A 19,049-nucleotide genomic window follows, 5' to 3' on the forward strand; every position below is an offset into this window, starting at 1 on the left:
AGAAATTTAAAAATAAAGTTTAATATATCAATAGCATATCTATGTTCTTCCTGCTATTAGTTGTTTTTAGGAGAGTTAGACAGGTCATTTGGTCTTAACCTCTTTCATTTTATACTAGATGCAGATAAGTTCTTCACACTTAATTTGAATAACTATACATCTAATCAAGGCTGATTCTTATCAACTATCAGACCAAGCTTTATAAATAACAGTTAAGAATTAGATAGCAACAGCTTAAGAGTATAATTATGAAGGCATCTGGGCAAACTTAAGGAATTGTTTGACTAGTGATATCCAAAACATTTGAATATTCTGTTTATATACTGGAGTTTTTAAAACAGAGTCTCAAACTCCTTTTTATAAAGAAAATTTAAAATTTAAACTTTATGTCTTAGAAGAGGGCCTATATATTCTAATGAAATATGTGATTGATTGGTTGATTGGTTGATTGGTTGTGGCTGGATATTAAACCCAGGGCCCCATGCATGCTAAGCACATATTCTAAATTGGAGCTACATCCACAGCCCTAAGGAAATATTTTACCATTATTTGTATGTATGTATCTGTGACTTGCAGTTTTGCTATAGAGATTCTGTTATTTGGTTGCAGTTAGCATTGCTGGGATAATAACAGGTGGTTATGTAGGAGGGAGGAAACTTGCTCCAAGAATAGCAAAATGGGTTTTGTGTACTCATGTTCTCTGGGAATAAGCAAATAAAAGGAATAATTGGATTGATGTTTGAAATATGCCCAGGTCATCATCCTTTTTATTAAATAAGCATTCCTTATTTTTAAGAAATATATGTCTTTGCTTCTACTGTGTGTGTGTGTGTATGTATGTATGTATGTATGTGTGTGTGTGTGTGTGTGTGTGTATATATATATATATATATATATATATATATATATATATTTTTTTTTTTTTTTTTAGTACCACTGGGCTTGTGCCATGTTCAGCAACACCAACAACTTTTGGGGACCTGAGAGCAGCCAATGGCCAAGGGCAACAACGACGTCGGATTACATCTGTCCAACCACCTACAGGCCTCCAGGAATGGCTAAAAATGTTTCAGGTAACATTCGTACACACATTACTTGAAATGTTTTACTTAACTGCTACAAAAAATAAGGGACATTCACCCATAAAAAAGAATGAAGTTACATGTAACCCTGAAAATGAGCCTAGGGAACATTATACTGAGTGAAAGAAACCAGACACAAAAAGCCACATGTTGATTCTGTTTATATGAAATATCCAGAATAGGCAAACCCATAGAGACAGAAAATAGATAAGTGGTGGCCAGGCAATGAGGGGAGAAGATGATTGAGACTACCTGGTACTAGGTGTAGAGTTTCTTTGGATGGCAGAAGTGTTGTGGAGCTAGATAATAGAGGTGATGGCTACACATCAAGGTGGGTGTGCTGGGAACCACCTAAGTGTGTACTTTGAATGGCGAATCTATGTGACATGTATCTCAATAAAATGCTATAAAAATAATGGAGCTCATTTTAATTTCTAAATGTACTAATTAAGAAAGTCTAAGGCTTGTTTTCTGACGTACATTTGCATTTTTATAGATTATTAAGCAATAAGACCATTTTTCTTTTTCTTATTCATGTTTGGGTCTTGGGTTGTTGAATGTACTCTTATTTTTTAAATTGCATTGCTTGTAAATTAGGGACTTTCAATTAATTTAAGAACTCCAGTAATCACTGGAGGTGACTTATTTGTCACTACAACCCCACTGGAGTTGATGAATGCATCTTCTTCTTATCAGTGACATGCGTATATATGACTCAGCATGCTCCATTTCCACTAACTATCTTTTACTAGTATTTAAATTCTTTGAACATTGGGTAGATTGGTTGCTACCAAACCTTGAATATTATGAATTTTATGACTTAAGATAGTGATATTAAATTGATTTATCTCTTCTTCCTGTGAGATAATGCATATGAATCAAGTGTTTAGCAAAATAGTTGGCATGGATTAAGCACTTGCTTAATTATTCTTTGCAAACAGTAAATAGAAATGATGTGAAGATCTGATATTATCTACCATACTAATGTAAAAATGAATATATTTTACTACTTCTGACTGCTTGAATTGTTGGGTACATAATGAATGCACAGGGAAATAATAGTTGAAAAACATACTTCATTTGACTTAATTTGCTATTTCAGATTTTTAAGATGTCACCTTATGTAAATCCTACTATTTCACATACCTAGGCAAAAACAGAATAAATGTCTCATTTTTTTTCTGGGGGTGGAAAACTTACTTAAAGCAATGTTGCTTTTAAGTGGATTTTAAAATTTGTTTTCTACCCTCCAAGTGATTTCAGAAGCACTAGGATATAGCCAATTTGAGGAAGGATGGTAACTGAAAGCTTAGAACGCTGATATTCAACAGGGTTCACCTTCTCCCCTAGTTGAGACAGCAGTGTCTGAAGACACTTGTGGTTGTTAGAACCGTGGGGGTGGATGGCCACTGCTGTTATCTAGAAGGTGGAGGCAGTATAAAAGACAGCCTCCCACAACAAAGAATTATCCAGTCCAAAGATTAAGAATCTCTGGGTTAGGGAATTAAAGTTATATTTAATTCTTATTAAAATGTTATGAAGCCGGATGCAGTGGTGCACGCCTCTAATCCAGGAGACTTGGGAGGCTGAGGCAGGAGGATCACAAGTTTGAGGGAAGCCTCAGCAACTTAATGAGGCCCTAACTAACACAGCAAGACCCTATCTCAAAAAATAAATAAATAAAATATTTTTTTTTTAATTTAAAAAGGGCTGGGATGTTGCTCAGAGATAAAGTACCCCTAGGTTCAATCTCCAGTACTAAAGAAAAAACAAAACAAGTTATGAACCCACTGCAATTACAAAGTGGCTTTTTTTAAAGTAAGTTTTCATGGTCATTTGTTCATGAAACATACCTTTTCTGCAAGAATTATTCCTACCCATGCCCTCCCCCTACATTGTTTTACCTCAGGTTCAGGTTTTTTGAATTTTTATTTTTTCCCGTGTCCCCAGAATTCTAAGTGTTTTATTTTGTCCCATTCTTGTAAAGGAAATTTATACATCAATAAGATTTGAAAATAAAGCACAAGACATTTATATATTCTTTTTTAAAAAAATATTTATTTTTTAACTTTTTTAGGTGGACACAATATTTTATTTTTATGTGGTGCTGAGGATCAAACCCAGTGCCTCATGCATGCTAGGCAAGCACTCTACTACTGAGCCATAACCCCAGCGCCTCCCCTCCTTTAAATATTTATTTTTTTAGTTTTTTAGGTGAACAAGACATTTATATATTCTTAAAGGAATATTTAAAGATTTCTATCGTCTCTGATTAAGCCAGGAGATGGGTGTGTAGGTGTGTGTTGCCATGCTTGTAGGCGAATGTCAGTTTACAATACAGCACTGAAGAGGATTGCAGAGCTGATTTCTTATTTTTTTGTACTAGAGATTGAACCAAGGGGTACTTTACTATTGAGCTACATCCCCAGTCCTTTTGATCTTTATATTTTGAGGCAGCGTCTTGCTTAGTTGCAGAGGGTCTTATTAAGTTGCCAAGGCTGGCCTTAAACTTGCAATCCTCTTGCCTCAGCCTCCTTAGTCACTAGGATTACAGGTGTAATTCTGCCGGATTCATATCATTTTTGCAAGAATATACTAACATGATTGAAAATTACCCGATTAGCAATGGTTTTATCATCATTGTGGACAGCTTCTGATTGTATGTGAAAAGATTTATTTCTTAGAAGGTTATTTAGAGTTAAGATTTATTTTCATGTGATAAGGCCCATTTTTTTCCAGTGTTTTAAAGTACCAAAATATTTTTTGCAAACCAGTTAGGATATTTGCCGATTTTAAAGGAACTCTTTAATATTGATCTATAGTTTAGGGCATTTATGTTTTATTTTGCAGTAAGGATATTTGAGAGAGTTCTTTGATACAATGTTTGTTTGTTCAGTTAGCTTATGCTTTCCTTTATCAATTGTCCAAATGTTACCACTTGCTATATTTCATCAAATCTGAGACTCTATAGATCCCAATTTCAGAAACATTAATTGTAAAAGCCAAAATGAGAAACTGTTTTGTAGAATCAATGAGACTCAATAAACTAAAGAGTGCTAGCCAGCTTTTGGCCCAATAAAAGTATTTGTTCATTTGAGAAGTAGGTACAGTGAAGAAAACCTGTTCTTAATTAACAGGAATAACATGGAATTATCCTCAAAGATAAAGAACCATAATTTTTTAAGATAAATATTATTTAGCAATCAAATCTATAGCAATAAAGAACAATTTGACAGGTAGATCAGGACCTTAATCTTCTCAGTACCATGTGTGTCTTATGACACACCCAGAACTTCATTGTCATAGATTGCCCCCCTTTTTTAGGGCTGATGCCAAAGTAACTAGAAATGAATCATTTACCTAAAGGCTTACAATGCTTTAGTGCCTAACTTATAGGTAGATATAATTTCATAGTAAAGTGGGGGAGTCATGAATTGACCTATGTGGTACAGTTGAGGGATAATTAAACTGGCACGATTTCTACAGATATGCTGTGGTGGCATTTAATGATGACTTGTCTGTTTCATAACAAACAAAATGGGAGATCTTGTACTCTTACTGTCCTCCTATTGCTCCTAAGGCAGTGATACAGCATTGTTTGGGTCCAGCTCCATCTATTCTAACAAAAGTATTGTGTACTCAATTTGTATATCAAATGAGAACAAATGATACACCATCATGGATAAGAGGAAATTAAAACACAGTGCTACTACAAAATAGAAGTGCAAATTAAAGACAAAAATAAAAAAAAAACAAAAACAAGTTTTACTGTTTGAATTTTCAGTAGTCATGGATTTACTTTCTACTTTTATTTTGCAGCCAAATTGAAGCTTCAGATTGTTAATTTTGAGGGAGATAGTTGGTCTTTTGGTTTGTTTATATCCTTTGAGTATTAATATATGGTTTCTCACTTGAAGTGTTTAGACTAGGTGAAGACTAATGGCATGAACATTCTTTTTTTTTTTTTGGTAAAATTTATGTTCCCAGGCATCCTGAAAGAATAAGCATATATGACCTAGATGGAAAAGCTCTTCGTTCCAATTTTGGCTTTGCCTCTTAATAACTGGGTAATTTTATTGATGTTATGTAACCACTCTTCCCTTTATATTTTTACTCCATAAAACAAATATAACACTATGAATTTATCAAAAGGAAGAAAACATATAGGTGTGTTTAAAGCTGTCCTTGGAATTACAGTGGAGACCATTAAGTTTAGCTTTCTCCACTGGTCAAGATACAGCCTTTGTGGGCCTCAGTTTTCTTGGTCTTAAAACGGGCTGTCAAAAATAGTAGTTTCACATCCTACCATGAGGATCAAAGAAATATGTGGAGGAACTCTAACATTGTATAAATGTCATTAGTTTCAAAGTATTTTAATCAAAGCATATTTGCATTGAAGCTATAAATGTCTTTTGAAAAGATGTTACACTCAAAGTAATAAAAATGATAAAATATAAAGTATTTCTGTTTTGATATCTAAATGGGAGTCAACCCTATTAAATTGAAGGATTTAATCAAGTTTCATGCTAACATAGAAGCTGTATATATCTTCTGATGTATTTTATACAAATCTTGTTTGCTAATCAACAAAAGATTAAAACCTACAGGATAGTGCCCAAAGAGGCTAAGTTACTTTGAAATTTTTTTAGTTGTAATATGAGAAACCTTGTTAAACCTTATGTGGGTGAGTTGAAGAAAATCATGTATTTGACCAGAAAAGACTAAAGGAGAATTTCATATGTCTTGAATATTTGAAATACTTTTGTATTAAAAGTAGAAAGAGGCTGATTCTTGGTTTCTTCAAAAAATAAAACCTGTGTTGTGTTCTCTGGGTCAGATTTTGATGTTAAGTAGAACTTGAAAATTAGAACTGGCCCACAGTGGAATGGTGGAAGTACTATAGAAGTCAGTTATTTCCCACATGCAATTCAGGCCTGGACCTAACTAGGGCAATAAGGATCACCTATACCAACATGGATGAGTTGCTTTTTTAGAAAAATAAATATCCTCAGCTGTATCTTGACCACTGAAGCAGACTCTCAGGTGGTAGGTTGTAGGACTATGTGATTCCTGTACTCATTGGTCAGCTTTGGGGGACCACTGGTCCAGACTAAGCCCTTATAATGTAGGTGGAGTTTCTGAAACTTCATCCACTTGCACAGTGAGTTTACTGGTAAAGTTTGGGCTCCTGGTTACATTTCCCTGCCCCTACTACTCTTCTGTATTACTTGTGTGCTCCAGTTCCTAAAATAAAATGATATTTCTATGGGGAAATTTTCAAATTTGTATTTGCAGTTTTGCCCACAAATTAAAATTTGTTTCTCTTGATCCTTTCTAAACCTGGAATGTTTTTCCTATCCCCTTTAATATGCTACCACATAAGTTTACCATGAAAGGCCAAAAGAGGTGAATTTTTTTTTCCTTCTTCCAGGAGGACCACTTTTTAGATAAAACTAAAATAATGATTATCAAAGTTATTCATCAGTTGCAGATAAACTAAGGCCTGCCAACGTTTAGTTTCCTAATCCTAAGTAAAATGTTCTTTCTACTATCATTGTTAAAAGTTTGTTGTGTGTGGTTGTTCTTTTTGTATTAATATGGTCATTAACTGCAGTGTTTTCAAGTTAACACATACTTCCCTTGCTGCTCAATCATGCATGGAATTTGAAAGCAGTTTTGGAACAGACAGCAAGCAAGTCCTAGTGTTACCATCAACTATAAAGAAAAGAAGCACTCTCTGGAGAGTTTTGAGATAGCATTGGTATAGTAATCCCTTTCTCTGTGGGGATTCATTCATCTATTCTACAAATATTTAAAAAATATGCATATTTTGCACCAGCCCCTACTTTGGGTCTGGGTTACAATAGTGAACAGACAGACAAAAAATTGCCTTTTCATGGAACTTACGTTCTTGTCAGGAGGAGTTGGGTGAAGGGTTAGAACTGGTTTCCGATTTTAAAAGGTTGCCCAGGGAGGGCAGAGAGGAAGGGAGGATGGGAAGAAGACAGGCAGGCCGCCTTATAGGTATCTAGAGTAGAATGTGACAGGGAACAGCAAGTGAAAGGCTCCGAAGCAGAGCATGCCTGGAGTGTTTGAGGCCTAGAAAGAATGTGTGTGGCAGAAAAAGTAAATAAGAGGAAAAGGAGTAGGAAATTAGAACCTTGTGGGCCAAGCAAAGACTTTTTATTTAACTGAAGTGGAAAGCCAGTAGAAGGTTTGAAGCAGAGGATTACTGAGTACTGAGTGGAGAATAGAAGGAGCAGGGCAGAGGTAGGACGCTGGGAGTGCAGCCATGGGGTTATGCCAACAGTCCAGGTGAGGGATACTTATGGCTTAGACCATGTAATAACGGTCAGATTCTGGGTGTGTTTTGATGTTTGAGGCCACAGAATTTATTTGGGTCAGAGCCATCTGTTGATGAGAGAGAAAGAGGAATCAGGGATGACTCTAGTTTTTGGCCTGAGCAAGTTGTAGAACAGAATTGTGTTTTACTGAACCTAGCAAGACTATGGAAGTGGAGATTTAGAAGGAAAGATGGAGGAGTAAATTTCATTTACTGTAGTTATAGCTTATGTTCCTCATCCTTGTTAGTGATATACTTTTCAATAAATTAGCTCAAAGTAACATTTACTGAATGTGTATGTAATTTGAATTGAGACATAATTTAAATTTCATTTGACTCTTGTTAAGTCAAATATTCTTTCAAATCAAAATATTATCCCAAATACTGTTTACTCTTAGAGACATTTTGCTATCTAGGCATAATTTTTTTTCATGAACTTTCTCTTAAATATATAGAAATTTCTGACACAATTTCAAACATTTACTTAAGAACTGAATTATTTATCTTCTATTCTGGTTTATTATTCTATTCTACACCTGTCTATTAAAAGATTTGATAAAAGATATTTCTCTTCTATTAGCATCATATACTTTGTATTGATATTATTTTTCTATTCTTTTAAAAATCATTAATTCATTAACTGGAAAAAAAAACATTGAACATGTATAGCTTATTACCTTAAATTAGATATAGTATTTATTAATCAAATGCATACCTGTTTAACATTTAAAGTAGTAAATACATTGAAAGATTTTTCTCTGTCTTTTTACTATAGAAATTTCCATGGAATGTCTTGGTTGTTAAATCAAAAATTTTTTTAGATATTTATTTTTTAGTTGTAGTTGGAAACAATACCTTTATTTTATTTATCTTTATGTGGTGCTGAGGATCAAACCCAGGGCCTCGCATGTGCTAGGCGAGTGTTCTACCGCTGAGCTACATACAGCCCCAGCCACTTAAATCAAAATTTAATCATGAACAGATCCAAAAATATTTTTAAAGCAGGCATTCATATAGGTGAAGATTCAGAGGTTTATTCTAAAATTATTCTATCAAATGCCTTCCTTTAAAGCCACATTTTAATTAAGTCAGCAGACTTTTCCATCACCCGAAATGGGCATGTCCTTATGGTAGCAGTGTCCACAAACCCCTATGATGTAGATTTGAGGGAAAACACATTATAAAAAGCCACCGCAAATCCTGCAAGGGATGTACATCAGTAAGTCAGTGAGTCTACACTGTGGGTGCTGAGTGGTCAGAGATGAGTAGAGATTGATCAGATTGTCAGATAGGCAAGTTTTGGGTCAGTGTTTAAAGTTATATGAGGGAAACCAACAAAATTCTTAGATGGTTGTAATTGACCGTGTGTGTGAACACATGTATGTAGTGTTTTTCATTTTTATGTGTAAATCCTCACTCTGACCAAAAAGTATATAAGGTACATATTTGATGAATGTTCCGAACATATATGTTGAAGTAAAAGGGAAAAAAAAACCACAATTTATTGGAGCCTGTGGTTCCTTATATTAGGTGGTGAAATGGAGTATATTATAGAAATAGCTAAATACTATTGAAATATTTCATAGTATTACCATAATCTGTACTTAATGATAGGAAAGAAGACAGGTTCATTATAAATTCTAAAAGTGTAAATATTTTAAAATTGCTTTAGGAAATATTCTGAGTAAGGCTTTTTGGATGCTTAATATATCTCAGTATTTCAAATATAACAAAATCCAAGAAATGGAGTATCAAAATGCAGATCTTTCTAGCTCCAAACCTCACTTATTATTCTCTATTCACTCTGCTTCTGAAATGGACATTATAATTCACAAAGGTACTCAAGCAGGCATAGATTTACAGAAGCAAAGGTTCACCCAAGGGTGTTTTTTCACTTAAGTATCCTTAGTTATTTAAATATTTTGCATGATTATTGTTAAATTTTAACATTTTTTTTTTTTATTTGCATGGGTTTTAAGTTTTTCTATGAGAATCTTGGCTTTTCTATGCAGGTGCTCCTCACTGCGGGGGGCGGGGGGGGGGTGTTAATTAAAAAAAAAAATCCCTTAATGTCCTTTTTAAAGTATAATAATGTTTTTGTTTTTCTATGGTAATAACATTTTGTTTCTTATTCTCATTTGGCCTTTGCTTATATTTTCAATAATACTGTTAGCTATTATTTTCTATTATTTGCTGTTTTTATCTGAAATTATTTTCATAAGACAAATCAAATCCCCTTTATTTGTGAGAAGTACTTCTCAGATACGCAGAATATCCAGTTATTAGTTCTTCTCTAAATGATGCTGTCAGTCTCCTCTTAGGTGAGTGTCTTATGGAAACCATCAAATTTAATGGTGCCCACTAGAAAGAATATAGAGAAAGAAAAATTAGTCAAAATTCCTTATGTACTCAGTTACCCAAATTGATGTTTCTGGAATAAAATTTTGGTATCTCAATGGTATCATAGTTGTAGATGAACAAATAACTATCATCATAATGTAATACAAAAATATTTTCTCATGACTTTTAAAGCTTTGATAATATAAAAAACAGTAAACTTCAGACTAAATCATATCACTTCAGTGGATTCTGAAGAAAATGTGATATAAGCAGCCACTTTGTAACATACAGAGTGCTTGCTTACTTTGTTCAAGTGTGGTTGTGTGTTTTTCCTTTATGAGTTTCTAACTTGGAACATCTGTTAAAATAATAAAAAATTCTAATTCCTCTTTGATAGAGCTGGAGTGGACCAGAGAAATTGCTTGCTTTAGATGAACTCATTGATAGTTGTGAACCAACGCAAGTGAAACATATGATGCAAGTGATAGAACCCCAGTTTCAAAGAGACTTTATTTCTTTGCTCCCTAAAGAGGTAAGGATGATCAGTTACAGTGTTCAGTGGGTGTTTTTTGAATATGTAACTCAACTGCTACAACCTTTAAACATTGTAATACTAATTGTGGTATTCAGCATTTTCAGTTTAACACTCTCGATTTGTGGTCAAGAGGGCTTTAAGTTGGTAAACTGCCATGACTTAATAATGTAATTATCAAATTAAAATATGCTTATGAACTAAGTTCCTTCTTTCTACAACTTGATTAAGTCAGATATATGAGACTAATCATTGAGTTTCATTCATTTTATGTTTCTTTACCAAGATTTTTCCCTATGTTATCTGAAGCCCAACGTTCAGTTTTCTTGGTATGTTCATTATTTATAGTGTGGATTTTTAAAAACAACAATTTTTTTTTCTTATTTTGTCATTTATGTATCCTAAGTCCCTTTAAGACCAGTAGTTTTTTTGATGTTATTGAATTGTGGCTCTCTGGTACTTAGATTATATAATTATTTTTAAATGTATAGAATTCTGTATGTATATCTTTTTCTACTACTCATTCTCCTCTTTGACTCCATTATACACACACACACACACACACACACACACACACAAACATACACCCATATCAATTACATTTTTTAAAATATTTTTATTAGTTGTTGATGGACCTTTATTTTATTTGTTTATATGTGGTGCTGAGAATCCAACCCAGTGCCTCACACATGCTAGGCAAGCGCTCTACCACTGAGCCACCAGCCAGCCCCCCAGTTGCATTCTTAATAGCACTTTTTGGAATTATTTGTGCCCATTTCTTTCTTTCTTTTCTTTTGTACCAGGGATTGAACACAGAGGCGCTTAACCACTGAACCACATCCCCAGCCCTTTTTTATATTTTATTTAGAGACAGGGTCTCACTGAATTGCTTATGACCTTGCTAAGTTGCTGAGGCTGGCTTTGAACTTGGGATCCTCCTGCTTCAGCCTCCTGAGTTGCTGGGATTACAAGCATGTACCACTGCACCTGGCATCTTTTTTGGTTTTTGTGTAAACTGATATTATTCTTTTGTCATGGATTGATTATTGTCATATGGGCACTCTTGACTGAACAAGGTATAGTAGAAGATATAGTGTTGTTATTGATGTTATAGATTTCATAATTTCATTTTTGACAGCAGACAAATAATATAACATTAAATAATTGATGTCCCCATGATTTATATTTGTACCAATTATCATGCCATTAATTATATGTCCACCCAGAAGACAATATAAAATAGTAGTAAACCATTTTAAATTATCCTGAAGCTTCAAGTTTGAACAGAAAAGGAGTTGATTTTTTTTCAGATGATCATTCTAAATACCCTAACAATATTAAATAGTGCCAATTATAATTTTACATTGGTTATGAATAAAATAGTATTATATTTAAGCATAACTTCAGGGAAAAGCAAAATTGATAAAATATCAATTTCTTGAAATGTTTTTTCTTTGGAGTGTTTGTTAAAATGACATTGTTTCAGAAAAAAATTCTTATTCTTGGTAGTTCTTTCTAAAACTGAATCTTCTCAATAGATTTGGCTTATAAAAGTGACATAAGCTCTCTTTGCTTCCAGAAGGGCATTAATAAAAGGAAACACTTTCATAAGTATTTGACTGAAAGTAAATGTACTCACCTCTGATATATTTTTTGTGGTTTCTTTTGATATCCTCCTTACTTTGGAGGGTAGCATTTTTGTTAAAATGCAGTTTTCAGAGTCTAGTTTATTCCCTTATCTCTGAGAATAGAGAGGGTTTTTTTTTTTGTTTGTATGTTTTGCTTTGCTTTATTTTCATTTCTGTAGTAACTTCTTAATACACAAAAATGTGATTTAAACTCAATAGAATTTTGAAAGTATTTTTAAAGAGTCCAAGAACTTAGCACAAATTATCAATATCAATGGTAAATCCAGTAAAGATTCTGTTGGCTTAAATGTTCTTTTAAAAGTTGCCTGAGGATAAAGAAGTGAAGCTAGAGAGGAGAATAAGAGAGATCCTTAGCTTAGCATATTATCTGTGTTTTTCCTTTTGTTTTCAACTACAGAATGCTTCCTAATTTGAAAAATGCTTTATTTTATACATGAAGAAATAATGGCATAGATCTGCCCTTAAATTAATTAGCTTTATCTTGCCCAGAGACTCAGTATTATCATTATTTAAAACATTATTACCTCTGTGACAGGAGATGGAATTATAGTGTTTTTCTTATAATTATTTGGGAAGATCTCAAAGCTATTTACCAACATTTACTTACTAATCTGAAAAACCTTGACAAAAATGGCACTAGTGTCATAAGAGAAGCTTGTGTTAAATAGCACTCTCCTTATTTTGTGAGTAAATACCAAGGGAATCATAGTGGTATAATAGATAATCTAGAACAAAACCTGATATTCTTGATGTAGGATTAGCCAACATTCTCTTTGTTCATTTAAATTTTTTTTCCTTGACAGTACACTGAAATATAGCAAGCCTGGGAAAGTATTAGCCACCTCTAAAGTATAAAATTATGGTCTCTGTCCCCTAATAAGGATCCTGTCTTAGTTCAAGCTACTGTAAAAAGTATCACAGACTGGTCATCTTATAAGCAGAAATTTATTTCTGACAGTACTGAAAGCTAAGAAGTCCAGTATCAGGACACCTGCATGGTTGAGTTTTGGCGAGGGCCCTCTTCCAGGTTGTAGACTTCTGTCTTCTCATTGTATCCTCATAAGGTGTGGCTGAAAGAGGGTAAGAGGGTTCTCTGGGTTCATTTTCTGGGGTACTCATTCCATTCCTAAGGGTTTCATTCTGATGACCTACAAAAAAGCCCCACTTCCTAAAAACATTACATTGGGAATTAGAATTTCAACATGAATTTGAGGGGACACAAACATTCAGACCCATTTCAGAGCCCCGTATGACAGAACCTTGATTCCTTTGAGGAATTGGTATACTTCTCCGTAATACACAGTTAGGATCATATAACTTATAGTTGTTCCCTCTTTACTTGACAGTTTAACTCAAAACCCATGTAAGACACTGTTGCTAGTATATGCATGATCTACTTTTCCCCTGGTTTAAACCTTCTTTGCTGATTTATGTTTTTCCTGGCTTTTTTATTCATAGTTTTCTGTTTTGCCTTGAATAGTTTCTCTATTAGCTATATGTTTCAATTGAACTAGCTGTATGTAAATTGACAAACATTTAATAATTGCAAGTTCAAGGTTGAATTGGAGCCTCTGCTCCTTTAAAAGACAGTATGTCAGTTACCTATTACACTAGCACTTCAGCTTTCTTTAGCACCTGAGTGTTGCTTTGCATTTTTCTAATGCATCCAAACACTGGACTTGGATGAAAAGAAGGAAATTTTTCCTTTTGGTTTGAAGAGGTACTTTTGAATTCTCAACTATTCTTAATTTCTTGCTTCCTTGTCCCTAGCCTTTAAGATGAATTGAATGTTTCTGTAAATTACTTGGTTTCTACTTCAGTCTGATAACTCAAGATAAAGAATAGACTTTTTCATGTGAACCATTATAATATCTTGGACATTAATCAGCATCTCTTTTGCACAAGCATCTTTGTGCTGGACAATATCTATATTGAATTACAATTTCACATAGATTAATAATATGGTAACATCACATTACTGTTACAATGAAACTAAACAAACTTGCCTAGGCTTTGATTGATGGGTAATTTTAAAATTAAGTGGCTTGTAGAGTACCCGTTAATCAAATAAAATGTTGAGAGATGTATGTACACACATGTTTATATACACATGTATATATAGGTTATTGAATATAATCATGACCTTTTATTTTAAATGAACTCGGTATGTGTAGGTAAGAATGATCTTCTGATAGAATCAATTAATTCAAGAAAAGTGTTTCACTTTTATTCATCAATAGTAGTATTAAGCTTAGTACTGTCTAGGTGGAGTGTTTTGTATGCAGAATGTGCTCAGAGTGTATGTGATTAGAAGTGAACTCCATATATATATATATATATATATATATATATATATATATATATATATATATATATAAAATCATTAGGAAACCTTAATTTAAATCATGTAATTCTCATTTAGCTTTGAAAAATAATTCAAATCATACTTTCACTTCCTATGTAATCTTTGGCACTTTAAATGGTAGTTTGACTTAATCCTTGCCATTTAGTTTATAAAAACTAGACTTTGGATAAATTTTCATTCTAATATTGTAATTTAAATTTGTATGTGATGTGTGAGGCTACTAGAATAAACATGGTCAAAGGCCATCACTTCACTTCTTTTCCTTCCTTTTTCTTTACTTGAATTGGCTTCATACAATGGAAAAAAATGATGGTTTGCAAGTATTATAAACAAATATTTTAAATTAATAGTAATCCAATGAGCTAGCTGAAATATACAACTCTATGTGACCCATCGAGAAAATCCCCATAAGCAATGTAAAGTAATTAGAACCCAATTACTTTTGTGTGTCTGTGGAATGACTTAATAATTGTCTCATTTTGTCATTTATAGTCAAGTGTGTAAATGTTTTAGAAGTTTTTCATTGTGATAAATAGTTTGATGTGATGAAGAATCACTAATTGTGATATCTGCCTATCTGAAATGATAAAAAATTATGTAGAACTCTCATTTCTTATCAGTCAGGCTATCAGGAAGGCCTCAGGTTCTGTCTTCAGTGAACTTGCATTGTAGAGGGGAGAGAACATGAGTATATATAATTACATAAAAATTAAACTTATTGTGGTGAGGTTCACAGAGCAAAGGCAAGAACAGAGACAGAGGTTTAATCATTATTGTATAAAGAGATAAAGAGTTAATGCAGTGAAATTCATAAAAGCCAAGAGGGTGTTTTTGTTTCTAATCTAGTTTATATTTGTTAAAATTGGAGTTACTGTCTATCATAATTTTACAAATTATAATGTAATTACACTTATATCTAAGTGTTTTATCCTGTGGAGAATAATTAACCTTTAGTTCTATAATTAAAAAATATATATATATGGGTATACTATGTTTTTCTTCTGTTCAATAGCTGGCACTTTATGTGCTTTCATTCCTGGAACCCAAAGACCTGCTACAAGCAGCTCAGACGTGTCGCTACTGGAGAATTTTGGCTGAAGACAACCTTCTCTGGAGAGAGAAATGCAGAGAAGAGGGTAAGGTTCAAAATTGCACAGAGAATATGCTTATGCTTTGAAAAGGCAAAGTAATTCTGAGAACAAGTAGACAAAATAAAAACAAGTTTTATGTGCAGCTAGAATAAAGTGGTGGATAAATGAGTAAAGAGAACTTTGGTAGCCTATCAAAGAATGGATCTTCATTTAAGGGAAAGAGTCAAGATGAGGATGATTTAAAGGCAACCCAAAAATTATATTATCAATTAAATACCCAGCATTGAGTATTCTATTTTTTTCGTCATAAATATTTATTGAATACCTCCTGTGAGCTAGACATTCTTAAATGCTGAAGATATAGAAGCATCTTGCCTTTTTGATTTTTTTTGTTTTTGTTTTTCCTGTCCTGGAGCTTATATTCTTAGAACCTGTTTAAAATCAGAAAATCTGTTTTAGTAGAAGAGTAGGCATCATCCATATTAAAGGGAGTATTTTTCCCCAGCAGCCTTCTAGAAAATGAATCATTTGGACAAAAAAATATGTAAAAATATCATTTGCCTCTGAGAAGCAACATTTTTGTGAAAGAATCCTAGAGGTATGGGTAGCCATATGGGGGGGACTCCCTAACTGTATAGTCAAGGAGAGCATTGATGGTTGGTCTGGGTTAATAATGCCTTGAGGTGAAGCTCCACACTTGATTTCTAATCCTGATTCTATCAGACCCCTGTCTGGATCTTGGATTAATCAATTAAATTATTCTTCTCGTGTATGCATATATATAAGGTAGGATTAATCAACTCTGCCTCATCTCTCAAAGAATCATATTTTAAACTCTTCAAAAAAATTGCATAACATACATAATAAAATTTATCATTTGAACCATTTTTAGGTGTACAATTTAGTGCTATTAAGTACACTGGCATTGTTGTGCCACCATCACTGTCCATCCCCAGAGCTGCTTCGTCTTATCTAGCTGAAACTTGGTACCCATTGAACATTAACTCCTATTCCGCCTTCCCCCTAGCACCTGACAAACACTTTGTCTTTATAAATTTGATTAGTTTAGGTACCTTTGGTTAAAAAAAACACAATATCTGTCCTTTTGTAATTGCTTTATTTCATATAACATAATGTCTTCAAGGTTCACTCATGTGACAGTATGTCCTTTTTTAAGATCAAATAATATTCCATATGTGTGTATGCCACATTGTTTATCCATTTATCTGTCAATGGACACTTGCATTGCTCCCAGCTTTTAACTATTTTGTACAGACATCTATTCGAGTCTCTGCTTTTAATTATTTTGGGTTTATACTCAATACTAGAATTGCTAGATCATATGTTACTTGTATATTTAATTTTTTTAAGCAACTGTCAAATTATTTCCCACAGCAGCTAAGCCGTTTTATATTCACACAAGCAGGGTACAAACATTCCAATTTTTACACATCCTCATCAGCATTTCCTAGAATCATTCTGAGAAAGAAATGAAATAGTGAATACAAAAATATGCCATATAGAATGTGAAGTCTACATTATTATTGCATACTTTATAACAGAAACTGGACAGTGTCCTGCATTTTTTTGTTTTGAGCATAGAGAAAAATGAGATATATTGTTAAATATGAAATTTGTATTGTTGATGAAGAGAATTATTCTCTTGGAATTCTTTTGGTACTTTAGGGATTGATGAACCATTGCATATCAAGAGAAGAAAAGTTATAAAACCAGGTTTCATACACAGTCCGTGGAAAAGTGCATACATCAGACAGCACAGAATTGATACAAACTGGAGGCGAGGAGAACTCAAATCTCCTAAGGTAACTGGACTCTTCCACAGAAATTATTACTCTATGGTGTAATACCTAATGTATTGTTTTACTTCTTGGTGAGCAGTATAACTTCATGCATATCTTCTGTGGAAAGAAAATTGTGTTTTAAAATAACTGGAGATATTTATGTAAAAGATGAGTTCAGGTGAATTGATTGTCTTTCTCTCTTATGTAAATGAAAATCTCTGAATATCCTTTTGAATTTTATTGTGTTATATACGTTCTCCCTCAGAATTTGCCAGTCCCCTAAGACTACACTCCAAATGTGATTTTTTTTTTTTTAAGGACCTAGATTTTGATTTTTGGTGGCTTTTCTATGTTATATCTTTATAAATTGAAGCATAATTCTGATATTCTGTATATTTCTACATTGTGTTTTAAGTATGTAAGAGTGGTAAAAATGTTAAAATTCTTAAATATATTTTTATAATAAAAAAAAATTGGGGGAGACTCTGTATTAACATATATACACCATGGTAAGTTTCTTTGTTTTAATTTGAAAAAGCTGATGACTATTACTATTGTCTTTCTAGTTAGTAGGTGCTTTCTTTTGTTCTTGTGTATTAAAATTGCAAAAATAAGATGCATTTTGGGGGGGGGGTTAAATAGGTAAAATAGATGATCATAAAATGTATTTGTGTTTAAACCATCTTTATGAGATCTTGGCTCAGTATTTTAATAGTAGACGTTTCAGTTACACAAATAATAGAATATGGAAATAATAAAATGTTTAATGCTTGATTCATTATTTAGGAAGGATAATGCTGCATATTATATGTAGATTTTTTTAATATAGATATATATTTTTTAGTTGTAGTTGGGCACAATACCCTTATTTTATTTATTTCTATGTGGTGCTGAGGATTGAACCCAGTGCCTAGCATGTGCTAGGTGAGCGCTGTACCTCTGAACCATAACCTAGCCCTGTAGATTTTAATTCTAGAACTAGATGATGTTGTTGTTCCCATTTTTGGCTTCATTTGTCTTTTCACTGGTATTTTAAAAACATAATATAATGGCTTATTTCTGATTTATACATCTGTTTGATAGGTGCTGAAAGGACACGATGATCATGTGATCACATGCTTACAGTTTTGTGGTAACCGAATAGTTAGTGGTTCTGATGACAACACTTTAAAAGTTTGGTCAGCAGTCACAGGCAAAGTAAGTTTACTTCTTTCTACACCTCATAAATTTGCCATTGTGTTTATATCACCACAGAATCAACCAGTAAAGCAAGGATCCTGTTTTGATCCTAACTTAGCTCCCCCATAATAATGAAAGTCTCCCCAGCATGATGATAGTGATGTTTTCCTTGATAGGGATGTCATATTTTTCTTCATTTAAATAGTTTGTCTGTTTTTCTGACTGGTATTTTAAAATTTTTCAGATGTGTTTTCTTTTTCATAGCTCAGTTTTTCCCACCTTTCCCATCAAATTATACTTAATAATTTTTAAATATCTTTCAAAAACATGATTGAGTGATATTTATTTTTCCTTGTAACCTGTTTTGTTGATAAGTTGCCTATAATTTAGTATATCTTGCTCATCTAGAGTTATCTCAAGCTCTCATGATATGGAAGTTAAGCAGAATGGATATTTAAATATGGGTTTGAAGAAAAAAGACCAAGCAATATCTTAACTTCATGTAATATTATACCTTAAGTATTATCTAGTGAATATTTATTGTTATCATCTACAGGAGAATATTTTCATGAATTAAGTAACTGGCCACCTAAAAAGTAACAGAAGAGTGTGAAAAAAAATTCATGTTTTACAAAATGTCTTTACCATATTGCTTCTTGGACAAGA

General features: G+C 33.0%; 1 protein-coding gene across 8 annotated transcripts in view; it reads left to right on the forward strand.

Moving 5' to 3' along the window:
• The window catches only part of Fbxw7 (F-box and WD repeat domain containing 7), a 185,917-nt gene that overhangs the window by 159,467 nt on the left and 7,401 nt on the right, over window positions 1-19,049 (forward strand). For all 8 annotated transcript variants that reach the window (XM_071614611.1, XM_071614609.1, XM_071614612.1 and 5 more), the window contains 5 exons: window positions 932-1,073; window positions 10,163-10,297; window positions 15,324-15,447; window positions 17,089-17,225; window positions 18,288-18,401. In XM_071614611.1, coding sequence (XP_071470712.1) covers window positions 932-1,073; window positions 10,163-10,297; window positions 15,324-15,447; window positions 17,089-17,225; window positions 18,288-18,401 — 652 coding nt within the window. The remainder of the gene's footprint in view (window positions 1-931; window positions 1,074-10,162; window positions 10,298-15,323; window positions 15,448-17,088; window positions 17,226-18,287; window positions 18,402-19,049) is intronic.

Source organism: Marmota flaviventris, chromosome 7 (assembly GCF_047511675.1).
Source record: "Marmota flaviventris isolate mMarFla1 chromosome 7, mMarFla1.hap1, whole genome shotgun sequence".
NCBI classification, from domain to species: Eukaryota; Metazoa; Chordata; class Mammalia; order Rodentia; family Sciuridae; genus Marmota; species Marmota flaviventris.